Raw genomic sequence first — 23,074 nt, forward strand, 5'->3', positions numbered from 1 at the left:
GGGCATATACCTCTACTCAAGTGTGTAATTGCAAGTGCATATCATTACTCAAATGTATACTTTCTGGCAGGTGAAGCAACAGGGTGCGTACTATTGGTCAATCTATTTAGGAAGCAGGACAGGTGAGGTTATCACAGCCAGCTACAGGAAGCAGTGAATGTTAAAAGATGCATCAGCAGCTGTAACCGTGTGCAGGTCACTCAAGCAAGTATCGATGTGCCCACACCTGTATGGAACTGGACTGGTACTTGTGGTACTCAGTGTTGGCCTTCAGGTCGTCGATGTCAATGGTGGGCAGGCCGGAGATGAGCAGCTCCAGCTCCTGCTCGGTGAAGATGGAGATCAGCCTCTTGGGGATGATCTCGTAGAAGCCCTCCAGGAAGGCCGCCAGCTGCTTCCGAATGGCGCCTGGGAGGGGGACAGAGAGGGAGAAACGGCCACTGCTTACTACTGCCAGTCTGCCAAGCGCTGCGCCCTCGTCAGGATGAGTCCAGCTGAACACCCCGCAGGGCTGCGGCAGCGCAACACCGTGCTCAGTAGCGTTTCCCTTCTGCCGACACGAGCCGCAGCCTTCAGCACGGTGCTCAGGGGCAGCGCAAGTTCAGGGAAGCACAAGAGGACTGCGCTCAGGGATTGTGAGTGTTGGGCAGTAGTGTTTGTTCAGGGAAGTTCAGAGAAGCACAAGAAGACTGCTTGAAGTAACGTTTGTTGTAGGACAGCGCTCAGTCTCACCTGTCATCTTCATCTGACAGACCAGGTGGACGTACTCCTTCTTATTCTCCTCCGTCACCAGGATGTTTGCTCCGTTGAGCTTCAGGTCCCTCACCTCACACACTCCAAACTCCTGGACCTGGAGGGGAAGAGAGGCTTCCACAATGAAGGTCTGTGCGCAAAGCAAGAAGCTGGAGTACAGCGTAAAACCTGTGATACTACTAAAACCATGTATAACAAAGAACACACATTCAACTGTCAAATAGGAGTCTGTTGGTTAAGGAAGTGGGCTTGTAACATTAAGGTTGCAGGTTCAGTACCCAGGAAGGTCACTGCTGTTGTGGCATTGAGTAAGTGACTTAACCTGCACTGCTTCAGTAGATCTCCAGTGGTACAAATGTATTCTATGTATAAATGTAGCTGTGTAAGTGACTCGGGATAAGGGTGCCTGCTTAATTACCTCTGTGCTGAACGTCAGCTCATAGCCCAATGTGGACACATCGTTCTCCAGCAGGTAGACCAGGCCCTGGTAGAAGTGATAATCCTCACTCTCCATGTCCGTGTACCTGAAGAAGAAATGAGTTTCAATTCGAGACAACAGTTACACAGAAACACGCCTCCCACCCCACTCTTACTTAATAAATACACAGACTCCACACACAGCTGTAAGTGCACGCATGTGTCTGTGTATGTGTGTCTGCACACGCTGCCACCCTTACAGCCATTTCACTGGCATCACCACAGCCCAGGGTCACAACCCTTAAATCAATCGCAGATCTGAGACCAGCGCGTGGGTCAGCCGAGACGCCCGGCGCTGTGCAATTCAACGTAATGACTGATCTGAGATCAGCGTACCTGACGCTCTTCCCTAGGATGTGCTTGTAGAAGCTGCGTGTGAAGTAGCACTCCAGCAGTCGGTTGTCGTACACTGCCTTGGCCACCACGCGCCCCACAAACTTGAAGTAGCTGAGGTGGTTGGGGTTGCAGTGGGAGGAGGGGTTGATGGTGTAGGTGACCCGGTCGCCGGGCGACGTGCGGAAGAGGGCGTACATGGGGTTGAACATCTCCCGAGAAATGATCATGTACCACTCCCTCAGCAGACCCCCCGCGTCCTGACCCTCCTCTCCCTCAAACACTATGTACCTGAGAGAGGCAAACACATCACTCACATTATCATCAAAATCACCAGTTCACAGTATGACTTCATTACTAGAGACAGTGATCCAAGTGGAAAGGGTTTAAAGTAGCTACCTGTTCTTGTTTATAAGAGCACACCTTACCACTGCGAGCACTGCACGTGTTCAGGTTACATACAGTAGGAAACAGGGTTAAACCAGTGAACACAGAACAGAGACCCATCTGAGAAGCACCAAGAAAGCACACTGCATAATCTCTTTCAGTGTATGGTCAGAGTACAGGCAGTTTGGGGTCAGTGCGGTCAGTGTGATGTACGTACAGCCTCCAAATAAATCACTGAGTACGGTTAGACAGTGATTCATCACACTGAACAGAGTACGGTCAGACTGTTCAGTGTGATGAATGAGTGAGTACGGTCAGACTGTTCAGTGTGATGAATGAGTGAGTACGGTCAGGCTGTTCAGTGTGATGAATGAGTGAGTACGGTCAGACTGTTCAGTGTGATGAATGATTGAGTACGGTCAGACTGTTCAGTGTGATGCATGAGTGAGTACGGTCAGACTGTTCAGTGTGATGAATGAGTGAGTACGGTCAGACTGTTCAGTGTGATGAATGAGGGAGTACGGTCAGACTGTTCAGTGTGATGAATGAGTGAGTACGGTCAGACTGTTCAGTGTGATGCATGAGTGAGTACGGTCAGAATGTTCAGTGTGATGAATGAGTGAGTACGGTCAGACTGTTCAGTGTGATGAATGAGTGAGTACGGTCAGGCTGTTCAGTGTGATGAATGAGGGAGTACGGTCAGACTGTTCAGTGTGATGAATGAGGGAGTACGGTCAGACTGTTCAGTGTGATGAATGAGTGAGTACGGTCAGACTGTTCAGTGTGATGAATGAGTGAGTACGGTCAGGCTGTTCAGTGTGATGAATGAGGGAGTACGGTCAGACTGTTCAGTGTGATGAATGAGTGAGTACGGTCAGACTGTTCAGTGTGATGAACGAGTGAGTACGGTCAGGCTGTTCAGTGTGATGAATGAGTGAGTACGGTCAGGCTGTTCAGTGTGATGAATGAGTGAGTACGGTCAGACTGTTCAGTGTGATGAATGTTTGAGTACGGTCAGGCTGTTCAGTGTGATGAATGAGTGAGTACGGTCAGACTGTTCAGTGTGATAATGAGTGAGTACGGTCAGACTGTTCAGTGTGATGAATGAGTGAGTACGGTCAGACTGTCCAGTGTGATGAATGAGTGAGTACGGTCAGACTGTTCAGTGTGATGAATGAGTGAGCACGGTCAGACTGTGGTGAGAGTGCGGTCAGACTGTGGTGAGAGTGCGGTCAGACTGTGGTGAGAGTGCGGTCAGACTGTGGTGAGAGTGCGGTCAGAGCGGAGGAGCTCAGCACTCACAGGCGGTTCTTCATCTCCTCGGGGCTCTTGCGGTGCAGCTCTCTGTAGGAGTCCTCGAACACGTGGTCCCGGCGGACGTGCACCGCCATGTCCTCCTTCCTCAGGCCCTCGTCCAGCCGCTCCAGCTCCTGCCGGAAGTACCTGCACACAGGGGGCGGAGTCAGGACAGGCACAGGGACATCACGCACAGTGACATCACGCACGCACAGTGACATCACACCACATCCTCAAGCAGCACCATGCTACAGAGTGAGACGTACTTGCGCTTGACGTCGAAGTCCAGGATGCGGATGTAGTCCACCAGCACGGCGAAGGGGCCGTCCGCCAGGTGAGTGGTGGACTGCCGCAGGATCTGGTTCAACACCGTGCGGTGGGTCTCTGCGGAGACAGGGAGAAGCGCAGTCAGAGAGTGAGAGAGAGAGAGAGAGAGAGTGTGAGAGAGGGAGAGAGAGAGAGAGTGAGTGTGAGAGAGGGGGGGAGAGAGAGAGAGAGAGAGTGAGTGTGAGAGAGGGGGGGAGAGAGAGAGAGAGTGTAAGAGAGGGGGGGAGAGAGAGAGAGAGAGAGAGAGAGAGAGGGAGAGAGTGCGCGTGTGTCTGAGGCTCACCAGCGAAGCGCAGGAACTTCTGCGTGTCGGGCGGCAGGTTGGCGGAGATGTGCATGGAGGACGGCTCGCGGGAGAAGAAGGGGTCGAGGGAGGAGGGCGTGGCCGGGGTGAGCGGGGCGGGGGACAGGGGCGGCGGCTCGTCCTTGATGTGGGACAGCTGGCTCTCCCGCGTGTCCCTCACCGGGGGCTTGCTCTCGCGCTCCGTCGCGTGGACCAGGAAGAAGGCCTCTACCGCCGGCTGCAGCACTGCAGGGGGGGGGACACGTTTCAGATGAACACAGTACCATTTACGGTCAGTGGGATGAACACGTCGCCTGTCACGGTCAGGGGACTGACGGGGTGAAGGTGACATACCCAGGACCGCATGCTGATCGTGCGACTCCTCCAGTTCTTTCAAACACTCTCCCAGCATGTCCCACAGCTCGTCCAATAGGAGCTGCTCGCTCAGGAGGGGGAGGTCTGGCAGCTTCTCCTCCTGCTCCGCTTGGCTGCTGCTCTCTCCACCTGCAGGAAAGGCAACATCCACATACCGCACTTAAAAAACGGAACACGAGCGTATCCAGGCTGCTGACCACATACGAGCACAAAGGAGCTGCACCGCCATTAGAGCTAATCGCTCTGCGCCCCAGAGAAACGCGCTGCGATTGGTCGAGGTCGCCCGGTTCCTGACGACCCCGGGTTTGGTGGGAGGCTGCGGGGTTCTCTCACCCAGAGGGGGGGGCTCCTGGTCCAAGGGGGGCGGCTGGTCCACGTCCATGGGGGAGTCGTCTCTCTGCGCAGGAGGGGGCTCCGACACCGACTGGACTTCCGACTGGCGGGGGGGAGGGAGCGGGGGGGAGGGAGCAGGGGGGCCAAGTAGAGATTAAAGCGGAGGTGAGGGGGGTGAACGTGGAAGAAAGGGGAGATCGGAGAGCAGGTGAGGGCAGAGAATGAGAAGAGAAAAACGCAAGGGGGTGAGATGATGGGGAAAAGGAAAAGTAAAATGGATGGATAAAGAGAGAGAGAGAGTGAGAAAGAAGGGAGAGAGATTAGCTCATGAATGACAACTGAAAACAGATGAGCGTTCTTAAATAAAACCTGTGGGACAACAGACTGCCGTGCACCGGTACACTCATAAGCAGCGAGAGAGAGAGGGGGGAGGGGCGGCAGCTCGAAGCCATGACAGCCAGCCTCAGGCACAGACGCACACAGACAGACAGACAGACAGACAGGCACATGGACGGACAGACAGACAGACAGATGGCCAGACAGGCGGGCAGGCCGAAGGCACGGGCAGTGTATGCAGATTTCAGGCAGACAGCCAATATGCCATGAGGTTAATCACACAGTGAGCATCAGCACCGGTCTGTCTCCGTCAGGGCCAGCGTGTGAGCAGTCAGGTCAGTGCATCTGCCGGCACCGCGTCAGCAGTAATGCGGTCAGTCAGCAGTGTTGCACATTCTGTCAGTGTATCAGTAAGGGAGTACGTGTATAAGCCGCATGTAGGGTCTCAGTGGTGTAGGTGTGTCAGTAGTGGTGTACGGACTGTCAGCAGTAGTGCGGAGCTTTCAATAGTGATGCAAGTGGAGTTGTCCATAATGCAGTGTGTGAAGATTCTAAAAGAAGTGGTACAGGTGTGTCTGTAGTAGAAGCAGTCAGCAGTGGTGCAGTTGCAACCAGAAGTGGTTTGTAACAGAAATGGTTTTGTAGTGGTGTACGTGTGTCAGTAATGATGACGTCAGTAGTGGTGTAAGTGTGTCAGTAATGATGACATCAGCACTGGCGGATGTGTCAGTAACGATGAAGTCAGCATTGCGTGTACGTGTGTCAGTAATGATGAAGTCAGCACTGCGTGTACGTGTGTCAGTAACGATGACGTCAGCAGTGCGTGTACGTGTGTCAGTAATGATGAAGTCAGCACTGCGTGTACGCGTGTACGTGTGTCAGTAATGATGAAGTCAGCACTGCGTGTACGTGTGTCAGTAATGATGAAGTCAGCACTGCGTGTACGTGTGTCAGTAACGATGACGTCAGCAGTGCGTGTACGTGTGTCAGTAATGATGAAGTCAGCACTGCGTGTACGTGTGTCAGTAATGATGAAGTCAGCAGTGCGTGTACGTGTGTCAGTAACGATGACGTCAGCAGTGCGTGTACGTGTGTCAGTAATGATGACGTCAGCACTGGTGTGGTTGCTGTCAGTTGGGGCCCATGCTAACCGTAGCAGCGCTGGCCGTGCCGGCGGGGGGGACGTTGGCTGGGGCGACGCCAGGGGGGTGGGGGGCCGCTATGGAGGATGCAGCGGTGACGGCGGCGTTGGAGGAGGAGGAAGGAGGGGGAGCCTGCTGTAGCCGGCGCGCCCGCTGCCCCTCCCTCACCATCTGAATAATGGCGTCCGCTTCCGCCTCCAGCTGGCGAACCGCTGCCTGGATACTGCTGGCCGACCCCAGGCTGGACGAACCTGCGGGACGGGACCACACACACGTGCACGCGCACACACACAATAACATGATTGGAAGAGGGGCTTTCCAATGACCCCCACACACACCATTGTAACCCATTTACTCAAGCTTATGACGGAAAAGCATGAGTTATTCTTGATTAAGAGACCACAGGGAATTGAAGCCCTTGTGCTTTAGTTATTCCAGTTTCCTGTACAAGAGTGTAATGGAGTGAACAAGATGTTAGTGTAAGTGCATCTTACGGTCTGCGCATATGTGACTGCGTGAACATAACTGAGTTCATGCTTGTGCGCGTTAGCGCTCGTACCTAGCCTCCCGCTCTGCTTGGCCTTTATGCTGGATAAGAAAATGTGTATGCGTGTGTGTCTGCGTCTGTGTGCCTGTGTGTGAGTGTGACTGTGTTAGCGCTCGTACCTAGCCTCCCGCTCTGCTTGGCCTTTATGCTGGATAAGAAAATGTGCATGCGTGTGTCTGCGTCTGTGTGCCTGTGTGTGTGTGTGTGTGTGAGTGTGTGTGTGAGTGTGACTGTGTTAGCGCTCGTACCTAGCCTCCCGCTCTGCTTGGCCGTTATGCTGGATAAGAGAATGTGTATGTGTGTGTGTGCGTGTGTGTGAGTGAGTGTGAGTGTGACTGTGTTAGCGCCGTACCTAGCCTCCCGCTCTGCTTGGCCGTTATGCTGGATAAGAGAATGTGTATGTGTGTGTGTGCGTGTGTGTGAGTGTGAGTGTGAGTGTGACTGTGTTAGCGCCGTACCTAGCCTCCCGCTCTGCTTGGCCGTTATGCTGGATAAGAGAATGTGTATGTGTGTGTGTGCGTGTGTGTGAGTGTGAGTGTGAGTGTGACTGTGTTAGCGCCGTACCTAGCCTCCCGCTCTGCTTGGCCGTTATGCTGGATAAGAGAATGTGTATGTGTGTGTGTGCGTGTGTGTGAGTGTGAGTGTGAGTGTGACTGTGTTAGCGCCGTACCTAGCCTCCCGCTCTGCTTGGCTGTTATGCTGGATAAGAGAATGTGTATGTGTGTGTCTGCGTCTGTGTGCCTGTGTGTGTGAGTGTGACTGTGTTAGCGCTCGTACCTAGCCTCCCGCTCTGCTTGGCCTTCTTGTTGGCTCGGCGCGTGTCCTCGCGCAGCTGGATGATGACCTGCAGCACGCGCAGGAAGAACTTCTGCGTGGACGTCTTGGAGGTCAGGGAGCTCATGGAGGGCAGCTGCAGCTCCCGGCCGCCCAGGGTGCGCTTCTGAGCGGCCACGATCACCACGCTCTCGGCCCCGTCGAACCTGCGCCCCCGCCAGCACACGAGAAGGGAGAGAGGGGGTTACAGTCACAGCCGTCCGCGCTGCTGACCGGAGTCTCTACAGCTGCAGGTCTGTGGAACAATCACCGCTGGCCTAATTTGATAGGATGCACCCAATTTGGGCACAATAATATTCATTTAGCGCACACTGTAGTGCCGTGACTGGTGTGTCTGGTTCAGCCCCGCCCCAGATAAGGTCGATTTTACCCCAGTGTATTTCACCAGCATGATAGAGTAGCAAAAACCCTTCAGAATATCTCATCCTCAACCCCCTCCACCCTTCAGAAAACCCCATCCTCAACCCCCTCTCCCCTCCACCCTTCAGAAACTCCATACAGAGCCCCCTCCACATTCAGAAACCCCGGGTCGATGGGATTCTCTAAATGTGGGTGATCCAGCGCTGGTCTCCGTTCACCTGCTGGTCATCTTGCCCTTGAGCCGTGCGGAGTGGGCGGCGTCGTCCGGCGTGGCGTCGGGCGAGTGGGCGTCAGCGTGGGCGCGTCTCTGCTGCTCCAGGTTGTACTCCCTCAGCTCGGCCAATAGGGTACCTGGGGGGAGGGGTTCCCACATTGCATCATTTGGCACAAAACCTGTGAACAAACCTTCTGAGGAAGCAGGGCGAAAAGCAGGCCTGACCGCTCTGAGGAACAGTGAAGGCAGAGTAACCGCCCTGTGTGAGCGTAAGTGCCGAGAGAGCGACCGGGCTGCGTGTGAATGACCGCTGTGTGTGAGCAGAACCGCACAGAGAGCGCGCTCTGGCAGGACTCACCTATCTGCTTGCAGAGGGTGTAGCCGAGCTGCCGGGCGCCGGATAGCAGCAGTCTGAGGACGGTGTCGCGCGTGGGCGCGTCGCCGCGGGACAGCTGCAGCAGGATGTTGGCGGCGTCCTCCAGACCCTCCTCCGAACACGAGTGTGACGTCAGCACCTGAGGGGCGGGAGGGGGGCGTTAGGGTCAGTAGAGCAGGAGATCGGTCCCCACGCGACCCTTACAACCCTTCCCCTGGTCTGAGTGCAGCAGTCAGGGGCGGCTGCTCCGTGCGAAACCTCTGAAACGCTGATCCTGGATCAGTGGACGCGTCCCTCACCTCCACAGAGAGCTGCAGCTGCTTCTCTGTGAGTCCCGTAGAGGCCAGCTTGTTGTCGCTGTCAGCACTGCACACTGATGCCCGCTGCTTGGCTGCAGAGAGAGAGAGGAAGAGGAAGGAGGAGTGAGAGAAAGAGAGCTAAGACACTGCACAGGTCATTCTGTATTACACATCCTTAAACAGGCCCGTTTCTGTCCTAAATACATCCGCCATGAGAGCAGCACTCCCCACACACAGAGCTACGATGGCCGCAGTGCCCGGCGCTCACCAGTAGAGGTGGCCGTAGAGGTGGAGGTTGAAACGGTGGTGGTGGCGACGGCGGAGGGGTGCGCCGGCGCCGAGACGCTCCCGGAGGCGGGGCCCTGTGTGGCGACGGGGGCGGGGCCTGCGGGAGCCGGGGCGGGGGCGGGAGCAGCCTGGGCGGGGCCGGCGGTGGCGGCCTGGGCGGCGGCACCGGCGGCGGCGGGCGGGGCCGCGGGGTGGGGGGCGGTGACCTCCGTGGCCTTGTTGTCGGGCAGGGCGATGGAGATGAGCGACAGCAGGCGGAGCAGCTTCTCCGTCAGCAGGGAGCTGCGGCGGATGACCGGGTGGGACAGCATGTTCATCAGCTGCCCCAGCGGCGACGCCTCCAGGCTGCCCTGCGCCCCGTCCGCCTCGCCCAGGGCCCCCGGGGGCAGCACCTTCATCGACGCCTTGCCCTTGCGGCTCACATTCATGTTGTCCAGTTTGACCAGGAGGTCCCAAAAGTCCGTGGACACGCCCAGGGACTGCGGGGTGAGCATGCTGGGCGCCGTGCACGCTCCCAGGGGGCTGCTGGTGGAGGAGGGGGCCGAGGAGGCGGCGGCAACCGTTTGGGACGAGGGGAGGGATCTGCCGCCTCCGCTTCCTGTTCCTGCCGCTGGCCCCACCCCCAGGCGGGCGTCCAGCTCGGAGGAGGAGGAAGGCAGGTCTTTGCAGCGCTGCTGGGTGAAGTGGCTGGGGAAGACCTACAGACAGAGAAAGAGTCAATGAGACATAAACCTACAGTCACGAACAGACAGAGTCACTGACACACACATCTACAGTCACCGAGACACCCACAGAGGCACCGACACACAACTACAGACAGCGAAAGAGTCACTGACAGACAATCACAGACAGAATATTCCCTAACACACACCTTGGCCAGCTGGATGAGCGTGTCGAGAACGTGACGACAGACGACGGGAGCAGCCTGGGGGTGGATGTGCACGGTGGAGCCTCCTCCACCCACACAGCTGACCCCGCCCGCTCCCGTCCCGCCCCCTCCTGCCCCGCCCATGCCCCCGCCCGGCCCCCCGGCTGTGCACGCCGCGCTGGCCGAATGCCTCTCCGCGTGCTTCCGCCCCGCCGCCCGCTGGATCTGAAAGATGTTGGTCCGACAGCCCAGCGCCGCGTCCATGGAGACGGACAGCCAGGAGAGCTGGGTGGAGCTGCGGGACTCCACCCTGTTGAGCAAGTCCAGGGAGGAGGAGGACGAGGAGGACGAGGAGGAGGAGGAGAGAGAGAGGGACGAGGAGGACGAGGCGGAGGCGGCGGCCGAGCCCTTGCCCCCTGCCGCGCCCAGCGCCCGCTTGCCGCGGGCGTCGTCGGGGCGGGGCGTCTCGATGCACAGCTCGCTCTCGCTGCTGCGCTGCAGGATGGACAGCAGGCTGCAGATGACCCAGCCGCGCGTCTGCGAGTGGTAGCACAGGTTGCGCAGCACGCGGTGCAGCCGGCTGGTGTTCAGCCGCGGCTCGTCCACAAACAGCAGCACCAGCAGGCAGGACAGCGCCTCGTGGTCCAGGAGCAGCCGACCCCGCAGACGCAGCAGAGAGTCCACGCTGGAGCTGGAGGGGCTGGGGGGGGGGGGAGGAGTGAGAGAAGGAAAAGTGGATATGAGGGGGAGAGAGGGGGACAGAAAGAGGGAAGGAAGGACACAAATTAGGTTTACATGCAGGTAGTGAGCATGACCGCTACTGTGTAATGAGCAACATCACAACATAAGGGACAACTTTACAGTTTAAAGGACAACTTCACTGCAAAACTGACAATTTAACTGCATAAGAGACAATTTAACTGCATAAGAGACAATTTAACTGCATAAGAGACAACTTTAACATGTAAGGGACAACTTCACTGCACAGGCAGACATGAATGCGTTCCTCATGATCTGACCGAGGGCCAGACGCACCAATCAGAGGCCCCAAAGCCCCGCCCGTGCTCACCGGCTGTGGTTAGCGGCGCCCCCCACAGGGAAGGAGCGGCCGGGCGCCACGGCCAGGCGGGTGTACTGCACGTTGCGGTTGCCCAGACGGTTGCTGAAGGCGGGCGAGCGCAGGATGGCGGACAGCGCGGACGAGGAGCTGTGGCCGAACAGGCGCTCGTGCATCAGCTGGCGCTGGCGGGCCTCCTGCTCGCGCCGCAGCGCGGCGGCCTCGGCCGCGATGTCCGGCGGCATCACCGCCAGCACGCTGTCCTCCATGTCCTCCAGCACGCTGCGCCGCAGCTCCGACGGCAGCGTCTGGATGAAGGTGACCGGGTCCAGCGGCTGGTCGCCCTGCGGGGGCTGCTGGGATAGCTCCCGCCGCTGCTGCTCCGCCCGCTGCTGGGCCAGGACCTGCGCACGGACGCCGGAGGGTCAGGTGGTCACATCCCACACAACCGACGGGTTACAGGTACAAACATTTTTTATTTACCTATTGATTTTCCTTCTTAGCCTTTTCCTTCTATTTTTGAATATAGGAGAACTTTTAAAAATCTAAAAGTCATGTTCAGAACATAAAGTGACCCCCAGAGTTGTCATATGATCAATTCCCTACTCTAACGAACGCCTTCATCCACACCTAGCGCTATCTACCTTTCCTCCACTCTTCCCTCCCTCCCTCTCCCTGTTCCTCGCTTACCTCTTCCTGAATGGCAGGGGGCAGGGCAGCCAGGAATTCGGGGCTGACCTCGGTGACCCCGGGCCCGCCCCCCAGGACTGGGGCGGCAGAGGGCGAGAGGGAGGGGGCGGCGGGGGGGCGGGCCGGGGGCCGAATGCCCAGCTGGTTCTGCAGGACCTCGCGGCGGATATCCTCTGGGAGAGCAGCCAGGAACGAGGGGTCCACTCCCTCTGGGAGACTGATGCCTGCAGCGCCGAGGGGCACCGCAGCAGGGGAAACAAAACGCACAGTGAGGAGAGAGAAATTCAGCAAACACTTCTAAAAATGCTGAGAAATGGTACGATACAACAATTCTATAATAATCTTCCTAAGGGACTGGACAGTTTCTCTCTGCGTTCCTGGTTTCATGTGAAAGAGGCCCCAACCAATCACGTTCCCACCTGCCAGAGGGTCCTCCTCCTCATTGCTGGTGGATGGGAGGGGTTCTTCCTGAATGCCCTGCGATTGGCTGTCTGCGCTGTCGTTTCGGGGCGTGGTCTCGCCAGGGGAGGAGACAGCGCTGCGAGGCGAGAGGAGACAGTGAGATTCACATTCGCTCCGACTGTGATTGACAAAAGGAATTTCATAGGATGCCAACTAGAGCTAAAAACCAGAGCATTTCCACTGAGACTGACCCGCCCTCTGCATCTGTCTGCCTGTCAGTCTGTGCGCTGGCCCCGCCCCCAGGCAACTCCTGTGACGTGTGACTGGCTGAGGCCGAGATGGGGGTGGGGTCTTCCTGAGTGGCAGAGGCAGGGCTGCTGGTATCCATGGGCGACCCTTCCAGCTGGGACACGCCCACAGCTAGGGGTTCCGAGCTCTCGCCTTGCTCAGGGCTGAGAGAGGCTGAGGGCGATGGAGGGAGCAGGGGCAGAGGACAGGAGAGAGGGATGGAAGAAGAATCATGACAGTGTCAATGAGGGACCCCTTTAAGCCTTCACTGTGGATAGGCAGTGACATCACTCGAAATAACTGAAATTAAACACCTTTCAAGTTCAGCCTGTTCTAATGACCAACAAAATGAGTCAGTTTAAATATGGACAATTTAAAAGCAATACAAAATAATTTGCAAGCCAAGTTCAATTTCAGTATCACATTTGATCTGATTGACTCAAGAACTCCAGCTAAACTAAAACCCAAGACAGATTAAAAACAGGAGCCACTAGACCATGTGTCTGTCCCTAGTCTATCAGTTCACTCCTCTCTCCCTCATCCCTCGCTCCTGCTCTCACCTATCGTGGGCGCAGGGGACATTTCCATCTGCGACGCCTCCACCTCACAGTTCGGCCTATCAGGCGCCGACATCTCGGGGAGCCCCAAGGCCACCAGGGAATCGGCGTGTGACTCAGCCACCAGCAGGTCCGCGATTGGCTGGTGCACCTGCTGATTGACGGCCGTCTCCAGGGAGACCAGGGCAGGCTGGTGAGGAGGGGCGGGCGTGGTGGGCGTGGCTTCTCCCGACGGGGGTGCCGTGAGGAAGCCTTCTGACACACGGGGAGGATCCAGGCAAGACGCCACCCCGCACTGACCCTGCTCCCCTTCTGAGAGAGAGGGGGGAAAGGGGAGGAGGTAGGGAGCAGAGAGAGAGGGGGGGGGAAGGAGAGGAGGTAGGGAGCAGAAAGAGAGGGAGATGGGGCACAAAGGTGGATGAGAAAAATGGAAAGATGGAAAGAGACAGGGGCAGAGGGAGGAACAGACAAGAGCAGCGTGAAGACGGAGAGCTTTAAATATATTTTTATTTGTGGCGTCAGTAAGACTTGGGCAGAGCTGCACTTGAGCGCGGACGTGAGCAGGGTCCTGCAGCAGCTCCAGGCCCCGCGCTTCCAGAGCGCACTGCGGAAGGCAGTAAGTTGTATAGTTATCTCCAGTAGGGGGCGCTTTATCCCAGTCCCCAACAACAACACAACTTACTACCTCACCACAACACGGCCGCTGCTGGGGTCCAGAGCTCCGCCTGCTTCAGACGAACAAGCGCAGGAGACAGGAGAGTGAAGGCCTCTCAACTGAGCTTAGAGATGTGTGGAACTAATCTTCACTACAGACTACAGCGCAAACTGGCCCGATTACCATCACCATCTATTCAGTAATGTCACCAACCAATCAAACGGTTTGTACGGCCAACCCGTAAAACCATGCCTCTGTGAAATCCTCCATCATTGGATGGCCCTGCACTACACTAGCAGCTGCTCCAGGGCGGAGCTGCAAGCCGATTGGTCGGTCTCCTCTTCGTGTTCCGTTGTTGTGCAGTTGCCGTGGGAAAGACAGTAGGCTGTATAGTTATCTCCCAGATCTGGTGTGATCCTAAAACTATACAAACTACTACCTCATCCCAAAGCAAGCAATTCTGCACAGGGTGGTGCCCGTCTTCCCATCCACGCCATCCTGATGAACGCTCACAGCATAGAAGCGTCAGCTAAGATTTATAAATACAGAAGGTTTCTTTGTTTCCATTTCTCTCCAAGAGTGACATTCTATTGAACTGAGAAACTGTAAGTAAGAAAAATACTAAAGAACAATCCAAGGGGTTTTATCATCTTTGACTTCTGGAAATAACAAACGAAGGCGGTGTCACACAGGAAACGTACAGCTACACCCTGCACAGTGTTCACACCCTCGCTCACGAGAAGGGGAAGCCCCCGCCCTACCTGCTGAGCTCTGCTCCGGCCCGTTGACGGCTCTCAGCTCCGAACCCTGTAGAGAGAATCAGAATTTAATGCTTAATGCTTCCAGTTCAATTACAAACAGTCACACATCTCTCTCTGCCGTCATTCAGAAGTGAATGACAGCCTCCTTCCTCCCTCTGACCCCTCCCTCTCCATGACTCCTCCCCTCTCTAACCTGCAGGCTCTCCTCTCCTCTGTCGCTGCTCTTCTCGTTCTGTTTGGTCTCCTCTTCCTCCACCAACTGGCGCCTCCTCTTCTCCCGCCGCTCCTCCAGCTCCTCGTCCCTCAGGCTCTCCAGGTGCTGCAGGATGGGCACCTTCACCACTGAGGGGAGAGAGATAGTGAGTGTGTGTGCGTGCGCGTGTGCACGTGTGTGCGTGTGAGAGTGGGTGCATGTGTGTGTGTGTGTGTGTGTGCGTGTCTCTCAGTGCATTGTGGGATCACGCTGGAGGAGTTAGCCTACCTGCCACACAGTCGTGCATGCTCTCAGCGTCCAGCACTTTACATTCATCAGTCCACCTGGTCAGGGCTGTGGGGATGCTGGACAGGGTTCCTGAGAGGAACACAGGTACATCAGTCACAAGACCACTGCAGGAGAGGGTTCAGATACATGACGCATAAATGCAAGCCCCGCCCACGTCCCTGGCCCCGCCCCCGCTCACCGGCCTGCCCCCCGGTGCTGCTTTGCTCCTGGAAGAAGTCGTCCAGCAGCTCGTCGTCGGAGCGGGCGATGATGTGCACGTCCTCGTTGCCCACCAGCAGGCGGGCGCGGCCGCGGGACTGCAGGGGGAGGGAGCTGGAGAGCTGCAGGATGTCTGCCGCTGCGCTGGGGCCCAGCAACCTGTGGGGGGCGACAGAGAGTCAGGAGAGCCCAAGGAAAATGAATGAAGAGGTTGAGGCCAACAGGGGACAGGAGAGAGATGCACGCAGCACAGCCCCACCTCTGAAGGATCAGGGGCGGGTTGGGCTGCCGGTTGCCGGGGTAGTGGACGTGGATGGTGTGGCCGGTGTTGGCGGTCAGCTGGCGGAGCGTGCGCTGGCTCCGCCCCATTCCCTGCGCTAATCGGCTGCTGGCCCCGCCCCCTCCCAGGGTGAGGGAGCCGTGGTCGGCGTGGCGCACCATCAGGGGGTGGGAGCTGGGGATGTTCCCTGGGGAAGGAGGGATGTCCGCTGGGAGAGGAACCCAACAGAGACACATGAGCAACATAAGCACAGACAGCACAATGATCTGAAAGAGCGCTGTGGGCGTATTAAAAAACATGTAGAAAACCATAAATCCCTATGAGTGCCACTGTGCTCGACAACTAACAACACCCTGTCTGGTGTCCATTTCCAAGCAGCCGTCATTTGCATCTACTAAACCATATTCACCATATATCAATGTAAAATTTCATGTTTGAACCGAAAAGGTGAACCACAGAAGTTTCTGGAGGTGGTGGTGATGGGGAAGGGGGTCTAAGGAATGACGGGGTCACCTGTGGTGGAGAACATGTTGTCGAACTCGATGATGAGGTCATCGTCCCGGTCGAACCTCTCGAAGCGGATGTGTGGGGCGGCGTTGATGTCGGGGTAATCTTCATCTAGTTCCATCTCAGAGCCTTCGTCATCATCGTCCTCATCGCCCTCTTCATCATCCTAAAATTGGGGGAGGGCAGAATGCAAAACTAAATGGTAAATGGGCTAAGCCAGGACAAACAGCAGAGAAATGTCTACTCAGATAGAGAGCAACAGTTTTCACGCATCAATGAGTAAGGACACAATCCTTTAAAACAAGGACAGCACTCAACAGCTTTGTTCCAACAGCTGTTTGCCTCAATGACATAGCACACCTTACATTTTCATTTTCAGCTACTTCATTTTGGCTACTTCACCTAAAGTTCCCCCCATTCTACTTCTACGTGTTCAAAAATAAAAATGAATCCCCGGCTCTCTCCCCAGACTCCGCACACCAACCTGATCGTCTTCCTCCTCTTCCTCCTCCTCCTCTTCTTCATCCTGACTGTCTTCGTCCTCGTTGCTGCCGCTGGAGTCTTCCTCCTGAGTGTGCTCCTCATCCTCCGGCTCCAGGATGTTCATGGAGTCTGAGAGGGAGCGAGTGAAAAAAAAAAGTCTACTAAATTCCCCCCCAAAAGGATAATATGTCTACTTCGTGTGATTCAAATCAGAGAGATTGTGACCAAGTACAGGCTTAGTGACGGCCTTGAATCAGGAGAAAGGCAGAAGAAAACACCATGGTTCCCCATAGAGGAATATTGATTAGTAAACAGTAGTAGTTTTGGGAGCGGCCGCTGGGCTCATGGGACGCACGGTCACCTTCTCTGTTTGCCTGCAGAGTGGAGGCCTGGCTCAGGTTGATTGACGGGGCCTCGTCCATAAGCACGTCCTCCTGAGACTCGTCCTCACCGCTGCGCCCAACTAAGAGGGAAGACGAACAGCCAATCAGAGCCTGGCTTCCAATTCACCTCAACAGCCAATAAAAGCGTAGCCTCCATCTCATCTAAATAGCCAATTAGAGCAGCCCTCCGATAAAATCTCTGCAGGTTCCTCTGGGTCCCCCCCCCTCTTACCGATAATGGTGCTGTTGACTGTCCCAGCATCTCTCTCCAACAGCTCATCTATGAGGTCCACCAGCTCATTTTCCACCTGAGAAAAACAGCGCTGATGTATCAGAGGTTTGTGTGTGTGTGTGTGTGTGTGCGCGCATGTGTGTGCGTGTATGTTTCAGTACCTGCATCTCTTGCGGGCCTAGGACCTCCGGCCGGCCAGCGATGACCACGCTGTCTCCTTCCGTCTCCCCGTCCATCAGGTCGCTGTCCGGCCCCTGGGCGGGGCCAGAGCCCTCCACAGGCTCCGCCTCCCCAGGGTCTCCGGGGTCCTGCGTGTTGCTGGTGCTGTCGCGGGCGGCGCCGGCTGTGTCGTGCTCCGCCTTGCTCTTGCTGGACCCGCCCTTCCCGCCGAACAGGCTGCTGGGCTGGTTGACGATGCGGGACAGCGTCTCCAGCGGCTTCAGCGCCGCGTTCACCGTGTTGGCCATGTTGGGGCTGTCACAGAGAGGGACACCGCTTTACCACCACAGCACACCGTACCAAGGACAAGCATGCAGCACTGGAGTCAGAATGGCTTAGCTAGAGTCAGTGTGTGTGAGTGTGTGTGCATACTTGGACAGGTCGAGGCAGAGTGTGTGTGTGTGTGTGTGTGTGTGTGTGTGTGAGTATACCTGGACAGGTCGAGGCTGTGTGTGTGTGTGTGTGGGTGTGTACACACACCTGGACAGGTCGAGGCTGTGTGTGTGTGTGTGTGTGTGTGTGTACACATACCTGGACAGGTCGAGGCTGTGTGTGTGTGTGTGGGTGTGTACACACACCTGGACAGGTCGAGGCAGAGTGTTGTGTGTGTGTGTGTGTGATTATACCTGGACAGGTCGAGGCAGAGTGTGTGTGTGTGTGTGTGTGTGTGTGTGTGTGAGTATACCTGGACAGGTCGAGGCAGAGTGTGTGTGTGTGTGTGTGAGTATACCTGGACAGGTCGAGGCTGTGTGTGTGTGTGTGTACACATACCTGGACAGGTCGAGGCAGAGTGTGTGTGTGTGTGTGTGTGTGTGTACACGTACCTGGACAGGTCGAGGCAGAGTGTGTGTGTGTGTGTGTGTGTGTGTGTGTGTACACATACCTGGACAGGTCGAGGCTGTGTGTGTGTGTGTGTGTGTGTGTACACGTACCTGGACAGGTCGAGGCTGTGTGTGTGTGTGTGTGTGTGTGTGTGTGTGTGTGTGTGTGTATTCCTGGACAGGTCGAGGCTGTGTGTGTGTGTGTGTGTGTGTGTGTGTGTGGGTGTGTGTGTGTGTGTGTGTGGGTGTGTGTGTGTGTGTGTGTGTACACGTACCTGGACAGGTCGAGGCTGTGCGGGACTCTGGCCAGGTCGTTGACCAGGCCCTTCTTGAGGAAGAGGCGGATGATGTTGTTCATGCCGTTGTGCTGCGTCTTGGCGGCGGCGGTGCTGTAGAAGCTGGAGGTGGAGGGGCACGACTCCATGATGGTGCTGATGATGCACATCACCGCCTGCAGCCTGCAGAGAGAGAACAGCATACTATTAACACCAACACCGTACACAAACACGCGCGCGGATAGGCGCACACACACACACACGTCCCTGCGCACAGGCACACTCACACGCACGCACACGCGCACACACACACGTCCCTACGCCGGCGTCCTTACCGCGCGTGTTTCTCGCTGCTCTCGGTCATGGCCAGCGCGCGGCTCAGTGCCGCCTTAACCTCGTTGACCAGGGCGACCTGGGCGTCGGTGCCCGTGCCAGCGGCTGCCAGGCTGGCCAGGAAGAGCCGCGCCAGCGCCGGAGTGTCCTTATCCTCCGAGTTCTGCGTGTGTGGCAGCAGGTGGTCCAACACGAACGCCAGAACACTGCAGTCCTGTGAGAGGATGCAGAGGGACAATCAACACAATGCTCAATACAAACCAACACACAGATACACACATACACAAAATGACAATATCATACACACAGACACGCGCACACACACACACAAACACACATCACACACATATGCACCCATCACACGTACCCAGACTCACACACACACACACAGAGACACAGACACCCATCACACATACCCAGACTCACACACACACACACACACACACACAGACACAGACACCCATCACACAAACACACACACAAACAAACACACAGACACACACACACCCATCACACATAAACACACACACAAACAAACACACAGACACACAGACACCCATCACACATAAACACACACACAAACAAACACACAGACACACACACACCCATCACACAAACACACACACACACACACACACACACCTCTTTGATGAGCTCAGACTGGCCGGCGGTGTAGCAGTAGGAGGCGATGAGGGTGGCGATGCCCACGTAGGAGCGCACCAGCTCGGCCAGCAGCCGCAGGATGGTGGAGGTGGGCATCAGCGGTTTGCTGGCTTTGGCTTTGGCCCCCCGGCTGTCCTCCGACCCCGCACCCCTCTCCCCCTCCCGATCCTTCTTCCCCTCCCGATTTTCCTCCGGGGTCGAAGCTGAAGCGGAGAGAAACAAGGTTGGAACTTTTGTTGAGCCTCAATGTGACGAAGGTACTGTGTCCAAATAAGAACAACGGTGTAGTACAGTAAGAACGACTGTAGTACTGTAAAACTTTAGTGGTAAAGAGAGCAGAGGTGTAGAACATAGAACAGCAATGTAGTAGAGAACAGTGATGTAGTCCAGAGAACAGCAGTGAAGTACAGAGGACAGTACTATAGTTACAGAGAGAAACAGTGTAGTACAGAGAGCAGCAGTGAAGTACAGAAAACCAGAGTAGTACCTTCTCCTTGCGGCGTGCCAGATTGAGATGACTCTGCAGCACTTCCATCTGCAGCAAACACCTGAGACTGAGCGAGAGAAAGAGGGAGATCATCGGTTAATCTCTCCCACAGACACTCCCACACACTCCCACACAGTCCCTTACGCACACAGTGACACACACACTCACATTGATGTTGAAGGCAGTCTGTGAGTCAAAGTCGCTGCCCTGTCGTGTCAGTCTGTACTGCTGATACACATCGTCTCCCACGTCCTGCAGGATCTGACACAGGTCTGGAGCTCCAGAGCCCGCCACTGGCCGAGGCTCACCTCGCTCTGCTGGGGGGGGCAGGGGGGGGGGAGAGTTAGTAACCCTTATCTCACACACACACACACACACACACACACGTCCAGGGCAGTCTCAGTGTCCTTACCCTCCTCAGGGGCATGGTAGGCAGCCAGTGCGTTCAGCATGTCGTAGATGACCTCTTTGATGGGGTCAGGAATGGGGGGCAGGGGGCACAACTTCAGGGGCGTGGTCTTCACCAGCTGCACTGCGTTTGGACCCTTGATCCGCAAGTTCTCAAACTCATCATCTGAGGCTGGGGAGAATTGAGGGTGGGAAGGGGGAATGGGGGGGAGAGAGAGGGAAAGAGTGGAGAAAAATCAGATTACTGAATCTAACTGCACATCTAAATAAGCGGTTACACCTCAGACTTGTTAAACATACATAGCAAAACTGTGGAACTGAAGCAGTGCAGCTTGGAGCTGTGCAGTGCAGTGTGGAGCTGAAGCAGTGCAGTGTGGAGCTGAGCAGTGTGGAGCAGTGCAGTGTGGAGCTGAAGCTGTGCAGTGTGGAGCTGAAGCTGTGCAGTGTGGAGCTGAGCAGTGCAGTGTGGAGCTGAAGCAGTGCAGTGTGGAGCTGAAGCTGTGCAGTGTGGAGCTGAAGCTGTGCAGTGTGGAGCTGAGCAGTGCAGTGTGGAGCTGAAGCAGTGCAGTGTGGAGCTGAGCAGTGCAGTGTGGGGCTGAAGCAGCGCAGTGTGGAGCTGAAGCAGCGCAGTGTGGAGCTGAGCAGTGCAGTGTGGAGCGGGTCCGCTCTCTCTCACCGGTGCCGGTGCCTCTCGGTGCGGGCAGGGCGATGCGGACGCAGCTGTTGGCGGTGTCGGTGAAGCACTCTGGGTTGCGGCAGGCGGCCGGCCCCAGCACACGCAGGATGTAGTTGATCTCCCTGGAGCCCAGGCTGCCGGACACCACGCCCGAGGTGGTGCTGCCCGCCCCGCTGGTCACTGCGGACCGGACCACCTGCGAGAGACCGGCGACAACATCAGAACCACGCTAACGCCCACAGCCGTCTGCTCACCAGCTCAGACCCTGCAGCCCTGCGGCTGCTAATGAACTCAAGAGCAGCACAGACAGGCAGATGGTGGAGTGGGCAGAGCGTAGGAGAGAGGGATGCAGACAGGAGGAGGAGAGCAGGTAGAGCATAGGAGTCATGGAAACAGATGGACAGAGGAAGGAGAGTGGGTACAGGCTAAGAGTGAGAGGGACAGAGACAGTAAGGATGTGGATGCAGGGTAAGAGAGCGAGGGATAGGCAGACGGACAGAAGGAGGAAGCGGATAGAGGCTTAGTCCAGAGAGAGGGACAGACAGATGGACAGAGGGAGGAAGTGGGTAGAAGCACAGCAGAGAGGGGGACAGACGGACAGACAGACGGGCGCTCGGACCTTCTCCATGGTGTGGCGCAGGGTGGCGGGGTCCTCGATGACGTGGCGGAAGAGCAGCGTGACGAGCGGCGTGAAGCCGTTGAAGCCGGAGCTCTGCGTCAGGCCCAGGATCATGCGCGTGCTCTTGAGCTCGGCGAACATCATGGCGTAGCGGTGCGTGCGCGTCAGCCGCAGGCACAGCCGCAGCGTGGCGTGCAGCGTGTCCGGGTCCACCGGCACGCCGATCATGCTCACGCACGCCCGGATCAGCACCGTGGTCATCTCCGCCGTCAGGCCCTGGATCACCGCCCCGCCCGCCTGCCCCGCCTCCGCCGCCGGCCCGTCCGGGGCGGGCCGCGGGGGCGGGGTCGAGGGCTCCGGCCCGTCTTTGGCGGCGTTCATCTCCACGGCGACAGAAGCCGAATCTAGACACACACAGGAAGGGAAAAAGCACTTAGTTAGCGCTGGTTTGCTGGGAAAGAACAGATCGGCTGCATGCTGTGGAAAAATGGAGTTTAAAAAATGAGAGGAGAAGGGGATGAGCAGAGGGTAGAGAAAACAGATGAGAGGCTCAGGACACGGGGGCGTGACCGTGATAAATCTGGCTTCTGCCAATCAAAACAAACTGGCCTCAGGCAATGACCACATTACGACTGCGAGCGACTTCCTGTCTGTGGGCAAGCCTCTAGAGCTGGAGAAGACCAGGGTATTTATTGAAGGTGTGTGTGTGTGTGCGTGAGCGTGTGCGTGTGCACGAGCATGAGTGTGTGTGTGAGCGCGTGTGCACGCATGTGCCTGCCATTACCTGCGTCGGCCTGCGTCTCCTCCTCCTTCCCTCGCTCCCTCTCTCCTTCCTCCCCCTCCCGCTCCATGTCGTTGACGCTGCCGTTCTTGGAGGGTTTGGGAGTGCGAGGGACTCTCTGCACTGTCAGCATCACCGGCCGCCGGTTACCCGTCTCCTCGTTCACCTGAGAGGAGAGAGGGGGTTAGAGATCAATTTCACCAGCACGGTAAAGGGTGTATTTGTAAAGTGTGCTACCTGCACCATGGTAAAGGGCGTAAAGTAGAGTGTGTTACCTGCACCATAGTACAGGGCGTAAAGTAGAGTGTGTTACCTGCCCCATGGTAACGGGTGTATAGTAAAGAGTCTTACCTGCACCATGGTAAGGGGTGTAAAGAGTCTTACCTGCACCATGGTAAGGGGTGTAAAGTGTGTTACCTGCCCCATGGTAAGGGGTGTATAGTAAAGCTCCTTACCTGCACCATGGTGTTGAACTGCACGGTGTATCTGCGGCGGCCTGCGGTGAAGCGCACGCTGCTCTCCCCGGCCCTCCAGGCCGAGTCGATGGTGCTGTTGTTGCTGGCGCTGTAGCTGCACCAGCGGCCCGACCGGTCATCAAACCAACGCCAGTTATTACCGTTCGGCTGCAGGTACTGCGGACAGAGGGAGAAAACAGCGAGAGAGAGAGAGAAAGTGAGACAGCAGGGTAAGAAGAAGGCAGGACTTTATGCTCTCAAAGTCACCCGAGCCAAAGCGAGACACACCAACCTTGTTCATCTGCGCTCTGCGCTTGGAAGAGACCGCAGTCTTCTCATAAAAATCAATGAGCAGCAGCACCGGTGTCATCCATCTGCACAGAGAGGGAGAGCGAGTGAGGGGAGGACAGGGGATCCACTGGAAGTCTAAATGTCTGTCCCCACTGAGGAGGACACAGGGTGTGAAGCCACTGCAGAGGGTGTGGTGTGTAGACTGCAGAGGGTGTGGTGTGTA

At 56.6% G+C, this 23,074-nt stretch overlaps 1 protein-coding gene across 14 annotated transcripts in view; it reads right to left on the reverse strand.

Annotated features, from left to right (window-relative positions):
• The window catches only part of huwe1 (HECT, UBA and WWE domain containing E3 ubiquitin protein ligase 1), a 59,372-nt gene that overhangs the window by 2,080 nt on the left and 34,218 nt on the right, over window positions 1-23,074 (reverse strand). For 8 of the 14 annotated variants that reach the window (XM_035381766.1, XM_035381765.1, XM_035381760.1 and 5 more), the window contains 42 exons: window positions 22,853-22,934; window positions 22,561-22,737; window positions 22,109-22,271; window positions 21,325-21,728; window positions 20,706-20,901; window positions 20,034-20,201; window positions 19,790-19,938; window positions 19,622-19,688; window positions 19,114-19,337; window positions 18,474-18,685; window positions 18,139-18,321; window positions 16,985-17,297; window positions 16,824-16,899; window positions 16,570-16,671; window positions 16,210-16,337; window positions 15,732-15,891; window positions 15,198-15,426; window positions 14,919-15,097; window positions 14,720-14,809; window positions 14,432-14,580; window positions 14,239-14,284; window positions 12,826-13,134; window positions 12,229-12,439; window positions 11,995-12,113; window positions 11,576-11,799; window positions 10,898-11,289; window positions 9,832-10,528; window positions 8,941-9,658; window positions 8,673-8,764; window positions 8,356-8,512; window positions 8,002-8,134; window positions 7,367-7,581; window positions 6,052-6,293; window positions 4,565-4,667; window positions 4,211-4,360; window positions 3,857-4,102; window positions 3,513-3,630; window positions 3,253-3,393; window positions 1,567-1,854; window positions 1,172-1,277; window positions 733-850; window positions 227-408 (listed from right to left, as the gene is read on the reverse strand). In XM_035381766.1, coding sequence (XP_035237657.1) covers window positions 227-408; window positions 733-850; window positions 1,172-1,277; window positions 1,567-1,854; window positions 3,253-3,393; window positions 3,513-3,630; window positions 3,857-4,102; window positions 4,211-4,360; window positions 4,565-4,667; window positions 6,052-6,293; window positions 7,367-7,581; window positions 8,002-8,134; window positions 8,356-8,512; window positions 8,673-8,764; window positions 8,941-9,658; window positions 9,832-10,528; window positions 10,898-11,289; window positions 11,576-11,799; window positions 11,995-12,113; window positions 12,229-12,439; window positions 12,826-13,134; window positions 14,239-14,284; window positions 14,432-14,580; window positions 14,720-14,809; window positions 14,919-15,097; window positions 15,198-15,426; window positions 15,732-15,891; window positions 16,210-16,337; window positions 16,570-16,671; window positions 16,824-16,899; window positions 16,985-17,297; window positions 18,139-18,321; window positions 18,474-18,685; window positions 19,114-19,337; window positions 19,622-19,688; window positions 19,790-19,938; window positions 20,034-20,201; window positions 20,706-20,901; window positions 21,325-21,728; window positions 22,109-22,271; window positions 22,561-22,737; window positions 22,853-22,934 — 8,458 coding nt within the window. The remainder of the gene's footprint in view (window positions 1-226; window positions 409-732; window positions 851-1,171; window positions 1,278-1,566; window positions 1,855-3,252; window positions 3,394-3,512; window positions 3,631-3,856; window positions 4,103-4,210; window positions 4,361-4,564; window positions 4,668-6,051; window positions 6,294-7,366; window positions 7,582-8,001; window positions 8,135-8,355; window positions 8,513-8,672; window positions 8,765-8,940; window positions 9,659-9,831; window positions 10,529-10,897; window positions 11,290-11,575; window positions 11,800-11,994; window positions 12,114-12,228; window positions 12,440-12,825; window positions 13,135-14,238; window positions 14,285-14,431; window positions 14,581-14,719; window positions 14,810-14,918; window positions 15,098-15,197; window positions 15,427-15,731; window positions 15,892-16,209; window positions 16,338-16,569; window positions 16,672-16,823; window positions 16,900-16,984; window positions 17,298-18,138; window positions 18,322-18,473; window positions 18,686-19,113; window positions 19,338-19,621; window positions 19,689-19,789; window positions 19,939-20,033; window positions 20,202-20,705; window positions 20,902-21,324; window positions 21,729-22,108; window positions 22,272-22,560; window positions 22,738-22,852; window positions 22,935-23,074) is intronic. The other 6 variants (XM_035381764.1, XM_035381771.1, XM_035381763.1 and 3 more) reach the window with 5 other exon arrangements.

The sequence above is a fragment of the Anguilla anguilla genome, chromosome 11, assembly GCF_013347855.1.
Source record: "Anguilla anguilla isolate fAngAng1 chromosome 11, fAngAng1.pri, whole genome shotgun sequence".
Lineage (NCBI taxonomy): Eukaryota > Metazoa > Chordata > Actinopteri > Anguilliformes > Anguillidae > Anguilla > Anguilla anguilla.